At 32.3% G+C, this 15544-nt stretch overlaps 4 protein-coding genes across 8 annotated transcripts; 2 read left to right on the top strand and 2 right to left on the bottom strand.

The window, feature by feature from the left end:
• Positions 1–96: 96 nt before the first annotated feature.
• LOC126924380 (ubiquitin domain-containing protein 1) lies at positions 97–4652 on the top strand. 3 transcript variants are annotated; one of them, XR_007713494.1, is made up of 5 exons: positions 97–246; positions 718–1077; positions 1171–1289; positions 1364–1600; positions 1795–4652. XR_007713494.1 is itself a non-coding variant. In XM_050738783.1 (4 exons), exons 1-4 carry the CDS (start codon positions 165–167, stop codon positions 1523–1525), a joined length of 723 nt encoding a protein of 240 aa, XP_050594740.1. In that variant the 5' UTR covers positions 97–164; the 3' UTR covers positions 1526–4652. The 3 variants fall into 3 exon arrangements, 1 of the variants encoding a protein (XP_050594740.1); XR_007713495.1 differs by having other exon boundaries at positions 1932–4652; XM_050738783.1 differs by having other exon boundaries at positions 1364–4652.
• Positions 4653–4700: 48 nt separating this feature from the next.
• LOC126924375 (cytochrome c oxidase assembly protein COX15 homolog) lies at positions 4701–7169 on the bottom strand. 3 transcript variants are annotated; one of them, XM_050738773.1, is made up of 7 exons: positions 7042–7169; positions 6592–6741; positions 6370–6526; positions 6125–6251; positions 5735–5867; positions 5037–5661; positions 4701–4973 (listed from the first exon to the last, which is right to left on the bottom strand). In XM_050738773.1, the coding sequence occupies exons 3-7, from the start codon at positions 6523–6525 to the stop codon at positions 4719–4721; spliced, it is 1296 nt and encodes a 431-aa protein (XP_050594730.1). In that variant the 5' UTR covers position 6526; positions 6592–6741; positions 7042–7169; the 3' UTR covers positions 4701–4718. The 3 variants fall into 3 exon arrangements, with proteins under 3 accessions (XP_050594730.1, XP_050594729.1, XP_050594728.1); XM_050738772.1 differs by having other exon boundaries at positions 6983–7108; XM_050738771.1 differs by lacking the exon at positions 7042–7169 and adding an exon at positions 6830–6978.
• LOC126924372 (xaa-Pro aminopeptidase ApepP) lies at positions 7138–9710 on the top strand. The gene is made up of 6 exons (XM_050738767.1): positions 7138–7286; positions 7396–8554; positions 8648–8974; positions 9043–9173; positions 9257–9432; positions 9500–9710. Exons 2-6 carry the CDS (start codon positions 7440–7442, stop codon positions 9620–9622), a joined length of 1872 nt encoding a protein of 623 aa, XP_050594724.1. The 5' UTR covers positions 7138–7286; positions 7396–7439; the 3' UTR covers positions 9623–9710.
• Positions 8988–10920, bottom strand: LOC126924379 (PRADC1-like protein). Its single transcript, XM_050738782.1, has 3 exons — positions 10541–10920; positions 10335–10447; positions 8988–10245 (listed from the first exon to the last, which is right to left on the bottom strand). The coding sequence occupies exons 1-3, from the start codon at positions 10770–10772 to the stop codon at positions 9805–9807; spliced, it is 786 nt and encodes a 261-aa protein (XP_050594739.1). The 5' UTR covers positions 10773–10920; the 3' UTR covers positions 8988–9804.
• Positions 10921–15544: the final 4624 nt, after the last annotated feature.

The following is a 15544-nucleotide window of genomic DNA, read 5'->3' on the forward strand; positions in this document are numbered from 1 at the left end:
GAAACCCATTTATATCTGTTAACATTTCAGGTTAGGTTACCGAAGATTCGATTATAGCGCCTCTAATGGTACTGATTTATAATTTAGTGGATAAGATGGACGAAAATGGCATGTGAGGTGTTGTTAAATTTCAGTGAAATGTTTGGTTACACTAGCCATCTAGGATGGGAGGCTGCATAGGCATAACGAGGGCAAGAAATGCCTCTGTCGACAACACTACAGGAAATTCCACGAGAGTAAATTCAGGTAAAAATTATAATGAAATTATCTGCGTAAAAATTGCAATCAACAACAGCTAACCTTGAAGACAGTTCTGGTTTTTTCCTTACCTTCCTACCTAACGTTTATTGCGTATTATGTATTAGAATTTGCATATTATTTCTTACACAAAACGACTGACGAACAATTATATGTATGTACTATAATGATTCACGATGTCAAACAAGTTAACCAAAAATATCATTATACTTATTACCCCTATCATTAAATTTGTCATTTCAACTTTATTACTAAAAATATAAAAATTTCAAAATTGCTTGTCACTTTGTTAAGCTTTGGAATCATTATACATATTACATTGTATAACACAAACCAAAGTTTTCATGTAACTATCTCTATTTTTTATTAGCTTTGTAATATGCCTTCTATGCAGTTCTTTAATTTGAATAAAAAACAAATGTATTACTTATGTTATAAAAGAATGTTTTGTTTATATAGGAAATTCGAGGAAGAATCATCCATTATGCCATGAGGCAATTAGGTGGAAATCAGATGTACCTTTGACAGAAGGACAGCTAAGAAGTAAAAGAGATGAATTTTGGGATACTGCACCTGCATTTGATGGACGTAAAGAAATATGGGATGCATTAAGAGCTGGGGCAACGGCAGCAGAGGCCCAGGATTATCAGTTAGCACAGGCTATATTAGATGGAGCTAATATTTCTGTGCCAAATGGTTTTTTAACAGAATGTTATGATGAATTGGGAACCAGATATCAAGTCCCTATTTATTGTTTATCATATCCTATTAATATCGTAAAAGAAGATAGTGGAAGAGATTCTCCTGCTGACTGTTCAGGTAATGCAATTAAATTCAATAAAAGAATTGTAAAGGAATTCAAGCATGTTGTCAGAAAGGCAATTAAATTTAACATTGTTTACTTAATTACAGAACCTATTGATAGTGGAGTTGAGCAGACATTGAAGCTGAGATTATCAACTACATTAGGAGAAGTTAAATTGCCTGTTTACAGTAAGGACACTATAGCTACTGCTAAAAAGAAATTGCAGGTATGAATTAATAATATAAATTAATATCTTTTTTTTTATTTTGCATTAATTTATGATTTAATTTATATAAATAGAGTCAGGAAGGTCTTGAACCATCTCGTCAAAGGTGGTTTTTTGGTGGAAAGTTATTAGGTGATAAAATGCATATAGAAGAAGCAAAGATACAACCAGGTTATGTAATACAAGTAATTGTAAATCCAGAAAAATTGGATGACAGTCCTGTGAAAACAAGTTGAGCTAATATTATACAAGATATACAAGTCATATTGAACCATCTTTCTCTGATAAGCACATTCTTACCTGCATTCGAAGTAAGAATATATTTCTTTTTTAATTTTATATTGTGTCATTATTAAGAACAAAGCAGCAATTCTTGAAGTGATTTTTTATAATAAAATGCACTTAAAACATAATTCTCGTAATATATAATTGTTATAAGTATTAAATAATATTGTGTTTAAATTGTGGGTTGTGATTATTTAATTTTTATTAATTTATATACTAGCTCAAAAGAAAAATACAGTGCTAAATACATGCCGAAATAATCTCTTAAAGAGTCCTTATTAACATTGGTTTAAAATTACATACTTATACAAAAAAAAGTATAAACACGATTGGTAATTAATAACATTTACCTCATAGCAGGAATGTTGTTATACTAATTTGTTACTACCAACGAAGGTGCTGGTGCTGTAACACTTGGGAGACTAAGTATAATGTAGAAAATTATTCTATGCTGCTTATTAAACCATGTTGCATAATTATATGATATAAGAATAAAAACATACACTTTAAAAAAAAGATTATAATAATAACAATAATAATAATAAGAAAATTACTGAGATATTGATGAACATAAAAATACAATGGACAATAGTGAAAAATTGAACAAGGTATATGCTGATTATTAAATTGCATTCTTTTGTTGTATTTCTTACAGATTTTATTTTCTAGGCTTTATAATTAATAACCATAATTTTTCTAAGTATAAATCAATAGAAAAGATTATTAACAACCTTTGTTGCATAATGTGTGAAATATACAGTTCAATGATGTTTTTCTTTTGATCGAATTCATTAAATTTTTGTAAATGTATTGTGGATGTTTATAAGACATAAGTTTGAATTATTTCACAAAAGTACATGTTTGGCCTATTAGCGGCCTAAAATCTTCGATTCCTTCCTATAAGTACTAATAAGATATTATATAAGGTCTACATAGCTGAATAATGCACGAGAAAAGATGTAAGACTAATAATTAAACTACATGTGGTGCAGAACGTATAATTTTTATACAATTTTATCAGCACAATCACTTTCACATCTGTGTTATATGTGCTTATGATAAAATGATCAACACAGTAAAATCAATATTGCTAGTTCAATTTTAATAGCACCTAATTCTTACTTCTGCCCCACATGTTACACAGAAAGCAAAAATGATATAAAGTATAATTATAAAAAATGACATATTATGCGTGTGAATTTATTGACTGTACTAACACAGCAGTGATAAAGTTTGTTTTTCATATGCATTGATCATAAAATTATAATATATAGTATTGCGTGTGCGTGTATGTATAATACGTAATATATTAAATATGTATGTATACAGGTACATATGTTGGTTCCACTATTCTCGATTTGAGTGTCAAAGCAAACATATTTAATCTTATAAATAACTTATTTATAAATTGGGTAATTGCATACAAGTTATAATGACAAAAAAATGACTGGAAGCAACCACTAAACGATATGAACATAAGTGTATAAAACCCTGTTCATATAAAAAAAAATGAAATCTTGTGTTAACTATGCATTTCCTTGATATATTATAAAAATTAGTGCAAATAAAGGGAGCACTTGTTTTAAATTTAAGAGTTTCAGATAGATCAGTCTTTTATTTACATGTTAATTAATTGTGTTCAAGGACTAACACTTCTTTATACAAAGAAATAAAACTTGTAAAATAATCTGTAATGATGCAATGAAGGAATTCTTGTTTGATCCAACATGTGATTTCTTTGATAAAGCAGTAACATTGTCTAAAGTATTATTTTAAATGATCTTTAGCCTAAGCACAAATGACCGATAGTTAACAATAGACTAAAGTATAGGTCGGTTAGCTCATGTGATTGATTAAAGCTCTATCTCCAATGTATAATAATTGAAATAGTCAAAAATGGAATGTGTTCCATTTGTTCTATTGGTTATGTGCAATTAGGCTTTAGTTCATAACTATGAAAATAGGAATGGTAATATCGCATTTATAGAGAGACATTCGTTACCAGGAACTAAAGACATAAGATTCTCAATGGAACAATAAATTCTATCAGACTGATATTAGTTTTGCAATCTAGGATTTGAGTTATTTGCAACATATTGCAAGAGACTGCATTTTAAGTTCATTTTGATTGATATTCGAACAATACAGGAAGATTATTTTTTGTATAGTATCAATTAAACTATATTTTTCACACATGTTCATATAAAGATTTTAATATAAATGTTGCGTTTTTTAAGTGATATAATTTGTATTTGTATGAATGATAATATACATTTTCCGTTAATACTCATGTCTGTATAATATTAAACAGAAATATGTGATGCGGCGCAATTGTCATATAATAAAGTGAAAATATGACGAGTGTAAATAAAAAGCGTTATAATAACGAAAGTGCAATTCAGAACGCCTATTAAATATTGCTACTGCTTAATATTAATAATGCTATGTTGGACCAATATAAGACGTTTTAAATGAAAAATACAAAAAATCAAAGAATGACTGATTGGAGATGAGGTAGAACAACTGCCAATAAAAATAAAGCTGAATCCACTGTATTGCTAATCAGAAGTTACAAAACATTTAAAAAAGAAACTTTGGAATGTTAATGAAAATTATTATTATAATTAGATAGCAATTATTGATTAAGCAGGGTTTACACATTTTTTAAACTAATTGAACAAAATAATATTACTTACCAAAGCTGGTTTTTTGAAATTAGGTGCCAGTACTAACATCATTAAATATTTGATATATGCTAAGCATAAGGAAGGACAGTTGGTATTAGTAATGAATTTTTTTAATTTACATGTTAGAGATATAATCGAGTGTAGTCAGATTTGTTGATAACAGAAAAACTGTTACAGATACTTGTTTAATATTATTTTTAAATAGGTATTTATTCGTTTTTTTTAACATGGAATTAAAAATATATTTTCAGTAATATAAAAATGCTTAAAATTTCATCGTAATAGATACATTACTTTAAAACGAATACATGTAAATTAATTTTCATGAATACTGATTATTATTGATTATAACTTAACACATTGTCAAATAAAGCATAATGTTGTGAAATTATTATAGTATTTTTTTGTTAATTTTCAAGCCGTATAAAATAATAAAATGTTGTATAACATTATAAATTTATTTTAAGACATATTTTAAATATTTCAATTCATGAGTCAACCATATCATTGTACTTAAAACAATAAGACTGCCAGATTGATGAGATGCAGCTAATGTTAAGGGCACATGATGTACTAATGTTGAAATTCCTAGTAGTACTTGCAAATAGCCAGCACAGAGTACAGCTACAATAGCTTTTTTTGCATTACCAGGAAGTTTATATTTACGAGATGCAATTGCAATGTAAGTTATTAATGATAAAGTTGTAATACCCTGTAAAAAAAGAGAAAATTTATAGTACCGTATATTAATTTGGCTATTATGCTCAAAACATACCAATATTCTATGATCGAATTGTACAGTAGTTGGATTTTCCGTAAAATTTTTTAGTAGAGGTGATAAAGTGAATACATCATCCGGTATCCACTTATTTGCCATTTTCGGAAATGTGTTATAAATAAGACCTGCATCCATCCCTGCAACGAAAGCTCCCGACAAAGCAGTAAAAAAGACCAGTCCCTTTGTCGAGTGAACTAACATTCTGAATCTCTTTAGTTTCGACTTCAGATTACTAATATCAACATTAGAATGATCAAGATTTAATTTCTGAGCAGGAACTAAATAATCTAGAGCATTGTACAAAAATCCTGTATATATAATAAATGCCATTCCTAAATGAGCAGCCAAGCGATATTGTGAGACGCGTGGTACGTCTGATGGTTCCACGAAACGATCTTCCAAACCCGATTTAACCATGTACCAACCCATAAGTCCTTGTAAGCCAATTAACGAACCCAAAACAGCTACCCTGATCTTCATGCCTGGTGTTAGCATACCTTTCGTCCAGAAATAAGTTGCTGGAACTATGAATACAGCACCTATCAAACGTCCCCACATTCTGTGTAAATATTCCATCCACCAAATACGTTTAAATTCTTCCAACGTCATATTTTGATTATTGCTATAAAGAAATTTGTATAAAATATATATAGTTTGATGTATTATACAATTATATCATACTATAAAGATCTTACATTCTATATTCAGGAAATTGTTTGTAACGTTCAAATTCTGCATGCCATTGAATTTCAGTAGTAGGCATTTTTTCACCAAGTAATTTCCAAGTAACCATAGATAAACCTGACTCTGTAAGTCTTGTTATACCCCCTACATAAAAATAAGGAAGGACGAGCAATTATGGTTTTTTCTTTCAATTTCTTTATTTACATATCATACTTTATAAAGGTTTATATATTCATATATTGGTATATTACACATATATATTAATTTGCTATAAATAGTATGCTTTCAAAAGTATTTTTTTTTTTATAACTATTATTAAAACTATTTTCCATATGTCTTATCTATAACTGCTTTTATAATAGTACAAGCACAGTAGTAAAAAAAACAGTACAAGATTATACCTAGAACAACAGCTACAAAAACCATGCCACTGCAAGTTAAGAGCCATTTGCCTACAGTTTTATTTGATTTTTCAGCTGATTTTGTTGAGAAACTTTTTGCTACGATGCCACCATTTTTAAGTAAATCCTATGATAATATCGCACAAAAATTACTTAAAGTTATATTATTATTATTATTATTATTATTATTATTATTATTATTATTATTATTTTGTACGTTAAATTTATAAAATTAATATGAGCACCTTATGCAAAGTGACATTCCTTTTTATAAAAGTAAGAGTTGAATTTGTAACTGCTGATTTTGGAGTATATGTATATAGATTTTGTTTAATTGGTAGAAATTTTGTTATACTGTTTCTTGTTATTGTTGATACGCAATACCTTGTTAGATACAACATGCTAGAAAAGATCACAAGTTTGTAGTAAATTGTAATATTGACACATGAACATGTAAATATACTTACATTGTTGTGATGTTATATTTTGTATATAAATATAATACTGTTCTTTTATAAGCTAACAACTTTTTCAATTAATATAAACAAGTAATCATATGTTTTCTATACATTTTTTAATTTAATATCTTAATGCATATATATTCCAATAAATTATTACTGAAATTGTAAAAATTGGAGAAAATGAATTTTTAATTTTTGATCATTAGACTACATACTGATAAGCTGATAATAATGGAAATTTTACTTTGTGAATTATCAAGTAAATTATTGTTACGATAACACCACAAAATTTACGATATCTAATATAGTTTTATTTTAAATTATAAGCATAACAAGTGCTAAATTTATTCTAAAGATAGAAGTAAAAAAAATTGTGTATTAAACCGGTATGGTTTACCGACAAATATTTATTTTTGTACTTTACTGAATCTTGAAGGGCATCATATCGTTTCTAACCTCGTACTAAACACAATAGTCGATACTTAAAACGTCATACTTTCAAACTTGAAACATCGATATATGCAATATTCAATTTATATTTTATATTCATAATAAGTAATAAGAATACAATTGTTTGATATTTTTGTAAAATGTTTGATAAGATTATCTTGTTACGATAAGACAAGGTGACATTGTTATTATTCGAAATACATGGGATAAATTAAGTAACAGTCACCGTGTGTACAATACATATACCAGTCGTAAGTATATTAAATTTTATTTTTAATTGCATCATATTAATTTAAATACACACATAATAATTTAAGAGATTTACATTTATATTAATTAAATAATATTATTTTGTTTCAGTACATCATATATCAATAAAAACTTATTATAGTACAAACATCAATATGGCACAAAGAAGTGGTGTTACTAAATTAGCTAAGCTTCGAGAATTAATGGAAGCTGTTCAAATAGGTGGTCTTAAAGGAAAAGGTATTCAAGCCTTAGTTGTAAGTTCAGATGATGCACATCAATCAGAATATTTAAGAGAGTACGATGAAAGGATCCGTTTCATAAGTGGTTTCACTGGTTCTTTTGGAACTGCAATTATTACACAAAATAAAGCTGTACTGTGGACTGATGGAAGATACTATATGCAAGCTTTAGCAGAATTTGATCCACCAGAGGCATGGACTTTAATGAAAGAAGGTTTATTAGATACTCCAACCAGAGCTGCATGGTTAATTTCTAATCTACCTCCCAAGTCTATTATTGGGGCTGATCCTAATTTAATAAGTTACACAGAGTGGGCAGTATTACATACCAGTTTAATTACTGCTGGTCATTGTTTGATGCCTCTTGAGGAAAATTTAATTGACAAAGTTTGGGGTGATGAACAACCTGCACCTACAGCTAATGTTGTTTTACCTCAGCCATTGCAATTTTCTGGATGTAGTGCAGGAAAAAAGGTGAAAATGTGTAGAGAAATAATGAACAAAAACAATGTGAAAGTACTTGTAATCTCAGCTTTAGACGAAGTAGCATACATTCTAAATTTAAGAGGATCTGATATACCTTACAATCCTGTTTTCTTTGCATATATCATTCTTACATTAGACGATTTACATTTATTCATTGATAAAAACAAACTTGCAGAAGAAGCTCAGCAACAATTAATTAGTGAAGAAGTAAATGTAGTTTATCATCCCTATGGAGATATACATGATTTTTTGAAAAAGATTGCAAGTTCATATGCAAATGATGACAAAATATGGATAAGTAATGGTTCTAGTTACGCTTTACATGCTGACTGTGGAGAAGCGAAGAAGCATACAAAAATTACCCCGATAAGCGTTATGAAAGCAATAAAAAATAATACTGAAATAGAAGGAATGAAAGCAGCGCATGTACGAGATTCAGTTGCACTCATAAAATACTTCGCTTGGTTGGAAGATCAGGTTAAAAATAAAGAAAATACTATCACAGAAATATCTGGAGCGACTCAACTTGAAAAATTTAGACAGTAAGAGAATTTACATGCAGTATTATAAAATTTTGGTATAATAAAAATTACAGTTCTCTCTATTATACATATATAATGTATGTTATTCAAAAGGGAGCAGGAACATTTCATTGGGCTCAGTTTTCCTACAATATCTTCAGTTGGGCCACATGGAGCAATAATTCATTATCTACCAACACCAAAAACAAATGTGCCAATTACAGACAAAGAAATTTATCTTTGCGATTCTGGTGCACAATATCGAGATGGTACCACAGATGTTACAAGAACATTGCACTTTGGTAATCCAACGAGTTTCGAGCGCGAATGTTTTACAAGAGTATTTAAAGGACAATGTCGCCTTTCATCGACCATTTTTCCTTTAATGATACAGGGAAATTATCTCGATACGCTTGCTCGGGAAAATTTATGGAGTGTTGGGTAAATATACCTATTTTGCTTATAAAATGGAAAATATTATTTATTTATATCTAAATGTACAATTACAGTCTTAATTATCTTCACGGTACCGGACATGGGATAGGTTCGTATCTAAATGTTCACGAAGGACCAATTGGTATTTCTTGGAAACCATATCCTGATGATCCAGGTTTACAACCTGGGATGTTTTTATCAAATGGTATAAAGTTAAAGTATTGTTTGTCATTACACGTACATATCTATATTCTAATAATTAATCATTACATGTGGTAAAATTATTAGAACCAGGATACTATGAGGATGAGAAATTTGGCATTAGGTTGGAAAATATAGAATTGGTAGTAAAGGCAAACACACCCTACAATCATAAGAATCGTGGCTTTCTTACATTTGAAACTGTTACACTGGTGCCTATACAGACTAAGCTACTTGATGTGTCCTTATTAACAGATAATGAGGTATAGATTCGATTTATTTTCTGTATATTAATCGCCTTAAGATAATTGATTGCAAATCTTTTTTCAGATTCAATATCTAAATGATTATCATACAAAATGTTTGAATACTCTAAAACCTCTATTACAAGGGCCAGAAAATGCTCAAGCACTCAAATGGCTAGAGAGAGAAACTAAATCTCTTATAAAATAATTAATAAATTGTATAAGATTGCATTTCTTATCTTTTACAAGTACAATGCACAATAAATTGTTCATATAATTACTTTGATTACAAGTAACCCCATAGTTTTTAGTACTTTTGAAACTCTAATTCTTTGTAAATCAATACGTTTGTTTCATTATATGAAAATCAATGAAAAATCTTATTGATAATCACCAAAATAACCAAGGGCGTTGGTGCAATTTATCCAAATAAGTGAAGTTTACTGGGATATTAATTAAGGCAAATGGTTGATTCAATCGTTTTAGAGTTTGCCGGATCATTTTGCCATTCCTACCAAGCAAGAATCCAGCAGGAATGTTTACCGTCTTTGTTGAAGGAATAGTATCGTCTCGTATCATGTCTATATAATAATACTCAGTCCATAAAGAATTGGTTATTGATTCTTTAATAGAGGATGGGTGGAAATCTGCTATGATTACAGCTTTTGCCCCAGCTTTTTCAGCTATTATACTTTTAGCAAAGAAACTACAGTCTCCTCTCTCAACTAATGCAATTCTACCTTTTAATTCTTTGGCATTTTTTGCTACTTGACAGCCATGAGGAGGGTCAGTTGGAACTAAAGGGATTCCTTCTTCCAAAAAACTTGCATTCTGAAAATATATATTGCAAATAACAGATAAAATTGAAATGCCCTTATTTGTAATATTTAGATCAATTCTAAAATATATATAATACTTACGAATGGCGCTCCAAAATCTTTCGCGGGCCTTAATTTATATGTATACTCCAATTCCGGTGGATATATAATTTCAAAAAACACATCTGAAGCAGTACTTGTATCGATGTAAGTACCTGTAGGGGTGCCATAAGGGAATGCCATAGGAAAAATTGTTTAATTATAAATTGTTATCAAGTAACGTTTTTATTTATAACCTAATTACTAACCTCCACCAATGCTATTCAATACCCCGATGTTGAAGAGAACAATAATTGGGTAGAAATAAAGCAATTTTAATCCTTCCATTAACATTGTTGTTAATGACATTACTACGAATATCATAAGAAGCTTAAACCGATTAACATTACAGACAAGTGACAAATCGCTCCATGCGTCATTTGTCGATGCGATAATACTATAGTACACCGTGACACGCAACGACGCGACTCGATTGAACATACATGCAGTTGCGATATGATTACAATATGATAGACCTGACAATTTAATGTATCTTTGTTTCACGTTTTGGGAGTCACCTAAGCCCCTTACTAGTTTCGTATCACATACGACATTATCGATTCAATATCAGAATGGTTTAAATTAAAATTAATTTTTCCTATGAAATTTTAAATAATAGAACAGGTTATTTTACATATAACGGTAGACGAAAGTAGAATTTTATGCTTCTACAATACTTTAAAAAGAATTATTTCATTGTATACTATCAAAAAATCAATTTACATGTTCAGTTACAATGTTGATATCAGCTCAAAAAGAAAGGTATTTATATATTGTTCGAACCGCGGAAATTCGAGGAGATTTCGTAATGAAAAAATAAAGAAGCAAGGTTCAGTGATACAAGGCCTTTTTACATGCTGTCTACGCTTTAGGGGAGAGGTTGGTCTACGTGGAAGAGCAACTTTCCTTTTGATGGTTGCTGATATAAGGGGTAATAATAGGGCTTACGTTCGTATACATTAGCTGCTAAATACTATTCTGGATTCGTAGTAACTATATCGATAAAACAGCAAGATATCGGTAGGCCGCCGTCACAAATGTTAAAACTATTCTGTATTTGTCGGTAATATAATAACTGATGGGTTGTCTATGATAATTTCGATGTTCGCCGTAAGAAATCGTAGAGGGTGTGAAAAACACTCTGATTTTCTAACATGTGGGTATTTCACAATTTGATACACGAAGTTCCATTTAATATCACGTCTATCCTGTCCCTAGTTAATGACAAAGTATAACATTATAAGTGTTGAATATTTAAAAATTCACACACATGTACATATGGAGAACAGATTTGTATATTATTTTTGGACATTTATGCTTTTGACAAATTATCCTCAACGATCGAAATAAATTTGTTATCTGTTGATTTCTATAGAAAAGTCTTTATCAACCGTTGATAATTTAAGATAACTTTATTTGTCATTCTATGACAATTCATAATAATTCTATATATTTCAGACGATTGTTCATAAAAATAAGAGAAAAAGGTATTAGCAATTGTATTTTTATATGAAAAACAAAATTAAAATATATTTATACACGGTTCGTGTTAAATGGAACCGAAACTACTTCTGCTATCTATTGGCGTATAAATGAACTTTTCATTAGAGATTGATCGAAAAGGAAGTGATATTTTTCTAGATAAACATATTCCCTCGAAATTCTCAGGTAAAACGTTGGAAGACGTTGTTGAAAAATCAAAACAATCGTTTCGGCTATCGATAAGGTATAAAATTTCAACGATAGAAAGGAGCGATAATGCGCGCATGCGCGATACTCCACTGCATTTTATGAATGGATGAGCAAAGTGAATGAACAGACGTCAGCTGGGTAGGTTCGGTAAACACACGAACATGTACGCATACATAGAGATACTTGACAACTTCTGACTACCTGTAAAATATAAGGTATATTAGAATCACTTTCTCTCTCGCGTATGTTGAAAGAGTCACTTTTTGGGATATGGAAATGATATTCTTAACAATTGCAAGTCAAATATCATCATGAAATGGTTGATAATAATAAAGCACATGAAACTGCATAACGCGACTGGACTAAAAGATAGAAAGTATTTACGTGCTCGTATTTCCAAACGTTTTATTAATATTTGTATTTTTTCACGATTTTGGAACAATATGACTGAATCCTATGTCTCGGGCAAGAACCGAAATACATACTCACGTTCGATTTCTTTCACGAGATTCACTTGTGACGTAAATGGTAGAAAGTCGGATAGTAACCGTCTTTTTTTTCTGCTTTTCATTGTGCAGTGGGCTTGAAACAGCAAGTTACACGCGTACGTTTCCCGCCCACGAGTCGCTATCCCGTTCCAATAGTTGCATTGCAGGGCCATAAAAATATTTTAATGAAGCATAAAGCATTCGATATTAAGTCGTAACGTTCGTTCGGCGTTACACTTTTTTTCTTTCAAATTATTTATCACGATCGAGTCAGCGAAACGGGCTACAGCATTCAGCAAACAGGAAGATCGAGTGGTTGACTCGCAGCCTCCATCATTCGCCAGGGTGAGATTCGAACGGTTTGATTTTATCGAACGTAAATAATTGTGAGATAAAATCATTTGCCATAAATTTTCAATCTCTCCAATATCCACCTCCGCCTCGCGGAAAGCAAATATGCACGCACGTGGCAGGTGTTATTTGCATCGAGTTCATTGTAAAATCGATTCACAGGAACGGAATCCCATTGACGTTAATGTACTTAGGGAACGGAAAGAGCCGATGACATCGTTGAAACGATGTAATCACTCTAATCGATGCCATGTTGGTACACGATTAATCTCGTTATTAAATCGAGGATTTTTATGATCATTTACGGAAACTTTCGAGCCAATAAATTTTATCACATAGAATGCGTATAATATACAAAAATATACTCCCCTTGCAAGTTATAGGACATGTTCTTAATAAAATTTTGATATTTCACGTAGCTTATAAACTCTCTTTTACAAACATTTTTAAAGCTCGTTAATACATTAATATCTTATACATAAACTGTTTCCACAGTCGTGTAAACCAGCACGCTAAATTATTTATATTCTTCGTAACTTTTAACGATCATTTGATATTTTCTACTTTTGAAGTAAATATAACTCTCCTAAGATTATCGAGCGGGGGTGTATACTACATATTCAAAGTGCAGTATCGTATTTATTAAGTGAAGCGAATCTCTGCTCAGATCTCATTCCTCTTTATTTACCTTCGTAACACTTATTCGTCTCTGATATACCCACATCTAGATACGTTCCATACGGTTAAACGGTATTAAAGGAAATATGCCAAAAATAATCAAAAGAAGCAACATTAATATTACCAGAAACGTAACTACACATACTACATATATTCTAAACCAAGATCGTCCCCATCGATTGACCTTAAAGCTAATTGCTCATCGATTTGCATCATCCTTCATAAAAATACGTATCTACATAAATATGCCCAAGCCTATTCATTATCACCCCATCCCCTGGCTCTGGTTAATGCACAAATCAAACGTTACAACGGCGCAGAAAGTGGCCGATAAAAATAAGGAGCGGCGATCAACGTAATTCCTAAAATATCCACGATGAACGTACGAGTCGACTATTTTTACAACACCTTTGCAACCCTCCGTGGTAAGTGGTGGTGGATGATAGAAGAAGCGCGATCAACTTGCTACGTGCATATACGTGGTGCAGAGTTTGCTCCCTTTCACGGATAACTCTACCCCTCCGGATTACGACGGCGTCAGAACTTCTCCTCCGTTCCCTCGACTCGGGTGGAGGATGACGGCTGTGAGTGGGGCGGGGAGGAAAGGGACGGGCAGAGGGGCAAAAGGGGAAGAGAGGGTCGTCAGGACGCTCTCCCCGGACTCGAGCGGTCAAGGGCAGTGGCGTCGCGTGACGTCATACGGCGCTGCAGTGACGCAATCAGTCGCCAGGGGCAACCCGTTGGCTGACGGTCGCCAGGCAACCCTGTTGTTGCCCCTCTAGCCGCCGGCCTCTACCCCCTGCCGTGACCGTTCCATCGAGCTCGCGGTCGCGAGCTCCATCCTCTGCACGTGCCGTTCCTCAATGAATCCCCCTTCGCTCTCTCGCTCCACCTTTTTGCCCTTCCCCACCGCCGGCACCGCATACGCCGCTTCCACGGGCTCTCTACCTTGCTTTTACGTTGACGTGACCCTAACCCCCAGCGAGGACTTCTCCGGATGCTGGCCGTACGCGCGACCCTGCACCTCTCTCTGGTTTCGATCATTCTTTACTCGTGGAGAATGTTGAACGTTGATACATGTAGACGTACAGCGGATATCTGAAAAGTACCCGCACAGCTTATTGCGTCATTTACGCGTTAATTAATTAGTTCCGAGTATATCAAATTTTCTATCATTTAGCAGTACTTTCGTGGGACGAGGTTATACGTTTCATTTTCATAGCGTCGATTAGTTTCGGTCGTGTGCAAGGTATTGGTAAATGATAGGAAATTTCATGTACTTAGGCTTAATCGATTGGTATGTAAATGCTGTAATAAATACAACTGTGTGCTACGAATTGCTTTTGTAGCCACGGTATGCAGGCGCATACGCGAGAAATGTAATTGGTGAAAGTACGACAGGCCGAACGAGTTTCTTTAATGAAAGAAATAGGTGCTTGCTCGTTTGGGTTTTGTTCTGAAGATGATCTGAAATCATAGCTGGATGTTTATGTATTCACGGAGAACTTAAAACGTCACGATTCGTAGAATATTTTAATTAGAGGTAACAAAAAGTTTAATATTTAAATATCAACATACGTTAGAAAATTAAAAAAAAAAAAAACATTGATCGGTTGATTCGTATCAATCAATTTCTAATTCCGTGGCTGTACAAGATTCTGTTCCACATACGACTCGTTTAACAGGTTAAAAGTACCGATAGTGTCGTTGTGTTCTATTACAAGAAACTTACCCCCTAATTTCTGTCCTTCTGACCAGCCCACCTAACAGCCGTTTCACCCCTCGCGGCCGGCTTACCGAATTGCGTCATACTGTTACCAGAGACGCGAAATTCGAGACCTCACCAGCTCGTTATATGCTGTTCTTGCATCGATCTCGTCGGATAACGCGAGAGTGGCAAAAACCGTAAGTCAAAGGTAAGCGATATGGATCGGAGGGGTGGCAGAAATGCAGCGAGGAATAGGCAGTCTCTCCTTGGGCTTTTTATATCTTCGATTTTTCTTA

This window comes from Bombus affinis, chromosome 14, assembly GCF_024516045.1.
Source record: "Bombus affinis isolate iyBomAffi1 chromosome 14, iyBomAffi1.2, whole genome shotgun sequence".
NCBI lineage: Eukaryota > Metazoa > Arthropoda > Insecta > Hymenoptera > Apidae > Bombus > Bombus affinis.

What these genes read in the sequence shown, in the direction of transcription:
- LOC126924372 (XM_050738767.1), top strand. Translation starts at nt 7,440, where the DNA reads ATGGCACAAAGAAGTGGTGTTACTAAATTAGCTAAGCTTCGAGAATTA. An exon ending in GAAAATTTATGGAGTGTTGG is followed by an intron (nt 8,975 to 9,042) that starts GTAAATATACCT and finishes GTACAATTACAG; the next exon opens with TCTTAATTATCTTCACGGTA. An exon ending in CCTTATTAACAGATAATGAG is followed by an intron (nt 9,433 to 9,499) that starts GTATAGATTCGA and finishes ATCTTTTTTCAG; the next exon opens with ATTCAATATCTAAATGATTA.
- LOC126924379 (XM_050738782.1), bottom strand. Translation starts at nt 10,772, where the DNA reads ATGTTCAATCGAGTCGCGTCGTTGCGTGTCACGGTGTACTATAGTATT. An exon ending in ATTGAATAGCATTGGTGGAG is followed by an intron (nt 10,448 to 10,540) that starts GTTAGTAATTAG and finishes GCACCCCTACAG; the next exon opens with GTACTTACATCGATACAAGT. An exon ending in AAGATTTTGGAGCGCCATTC is followed by an intron (nt 10,246 to 10,334) that starts GTAAGTATTATA and finishes ATATATTTTCAG; the next exon opens with AATGCAAGTTTTTTGGAAGA.
- LOC126924380 (XM_050738783.1), top strand. Translation starts at nt 165, where the DNA reads ATGGGAGGCTGCATAGGCATAACGAGGGCAAGAAATGCCTCTGTCGAC. An exon ending in TTCCACGAGAGTAAATTCAG is followed by an intron (nt 247 to 717) that starts GTAAAAATTATA and finishes TTGTTTATATAG; the next exon opens with GAAATTCGAGGAAGAATCAT. An exon ending in CTGCTAAAAAGAAATTGCAG is followed by an intron (nt 1,290 to 1,363) that starts GTATGAATTAAT and finishes TTATATAAATAG; the next exon opens with AGTCAGGAAGGTCTTGAACC.
- LOC126924375 (XM_050738773.1), bottom strand. Translation starts at nt 6,525, where the DNA reads ATGTTGTATCTAACAAGGTATTGCGTATCAACAATAACAAGAAACAGT. An exon ending in GGAATGTCACTTTGCATAAG is followed by an intron (nt 6,252 to 6,369) that starts GTGCTCATATTA and finishes ATATTATCATAG; the next exon opens with GATTTACTTAAAAATGGTGG. An exon ending in TTTTGTAGCTGTTGTTCTAG is followed by an intron (nt 5,868 to 6,124) that starts GTATAATCTTGT and finishes ATTTTTATGTAG; the next exon opens with GGGGTATAACAAGACTTACA.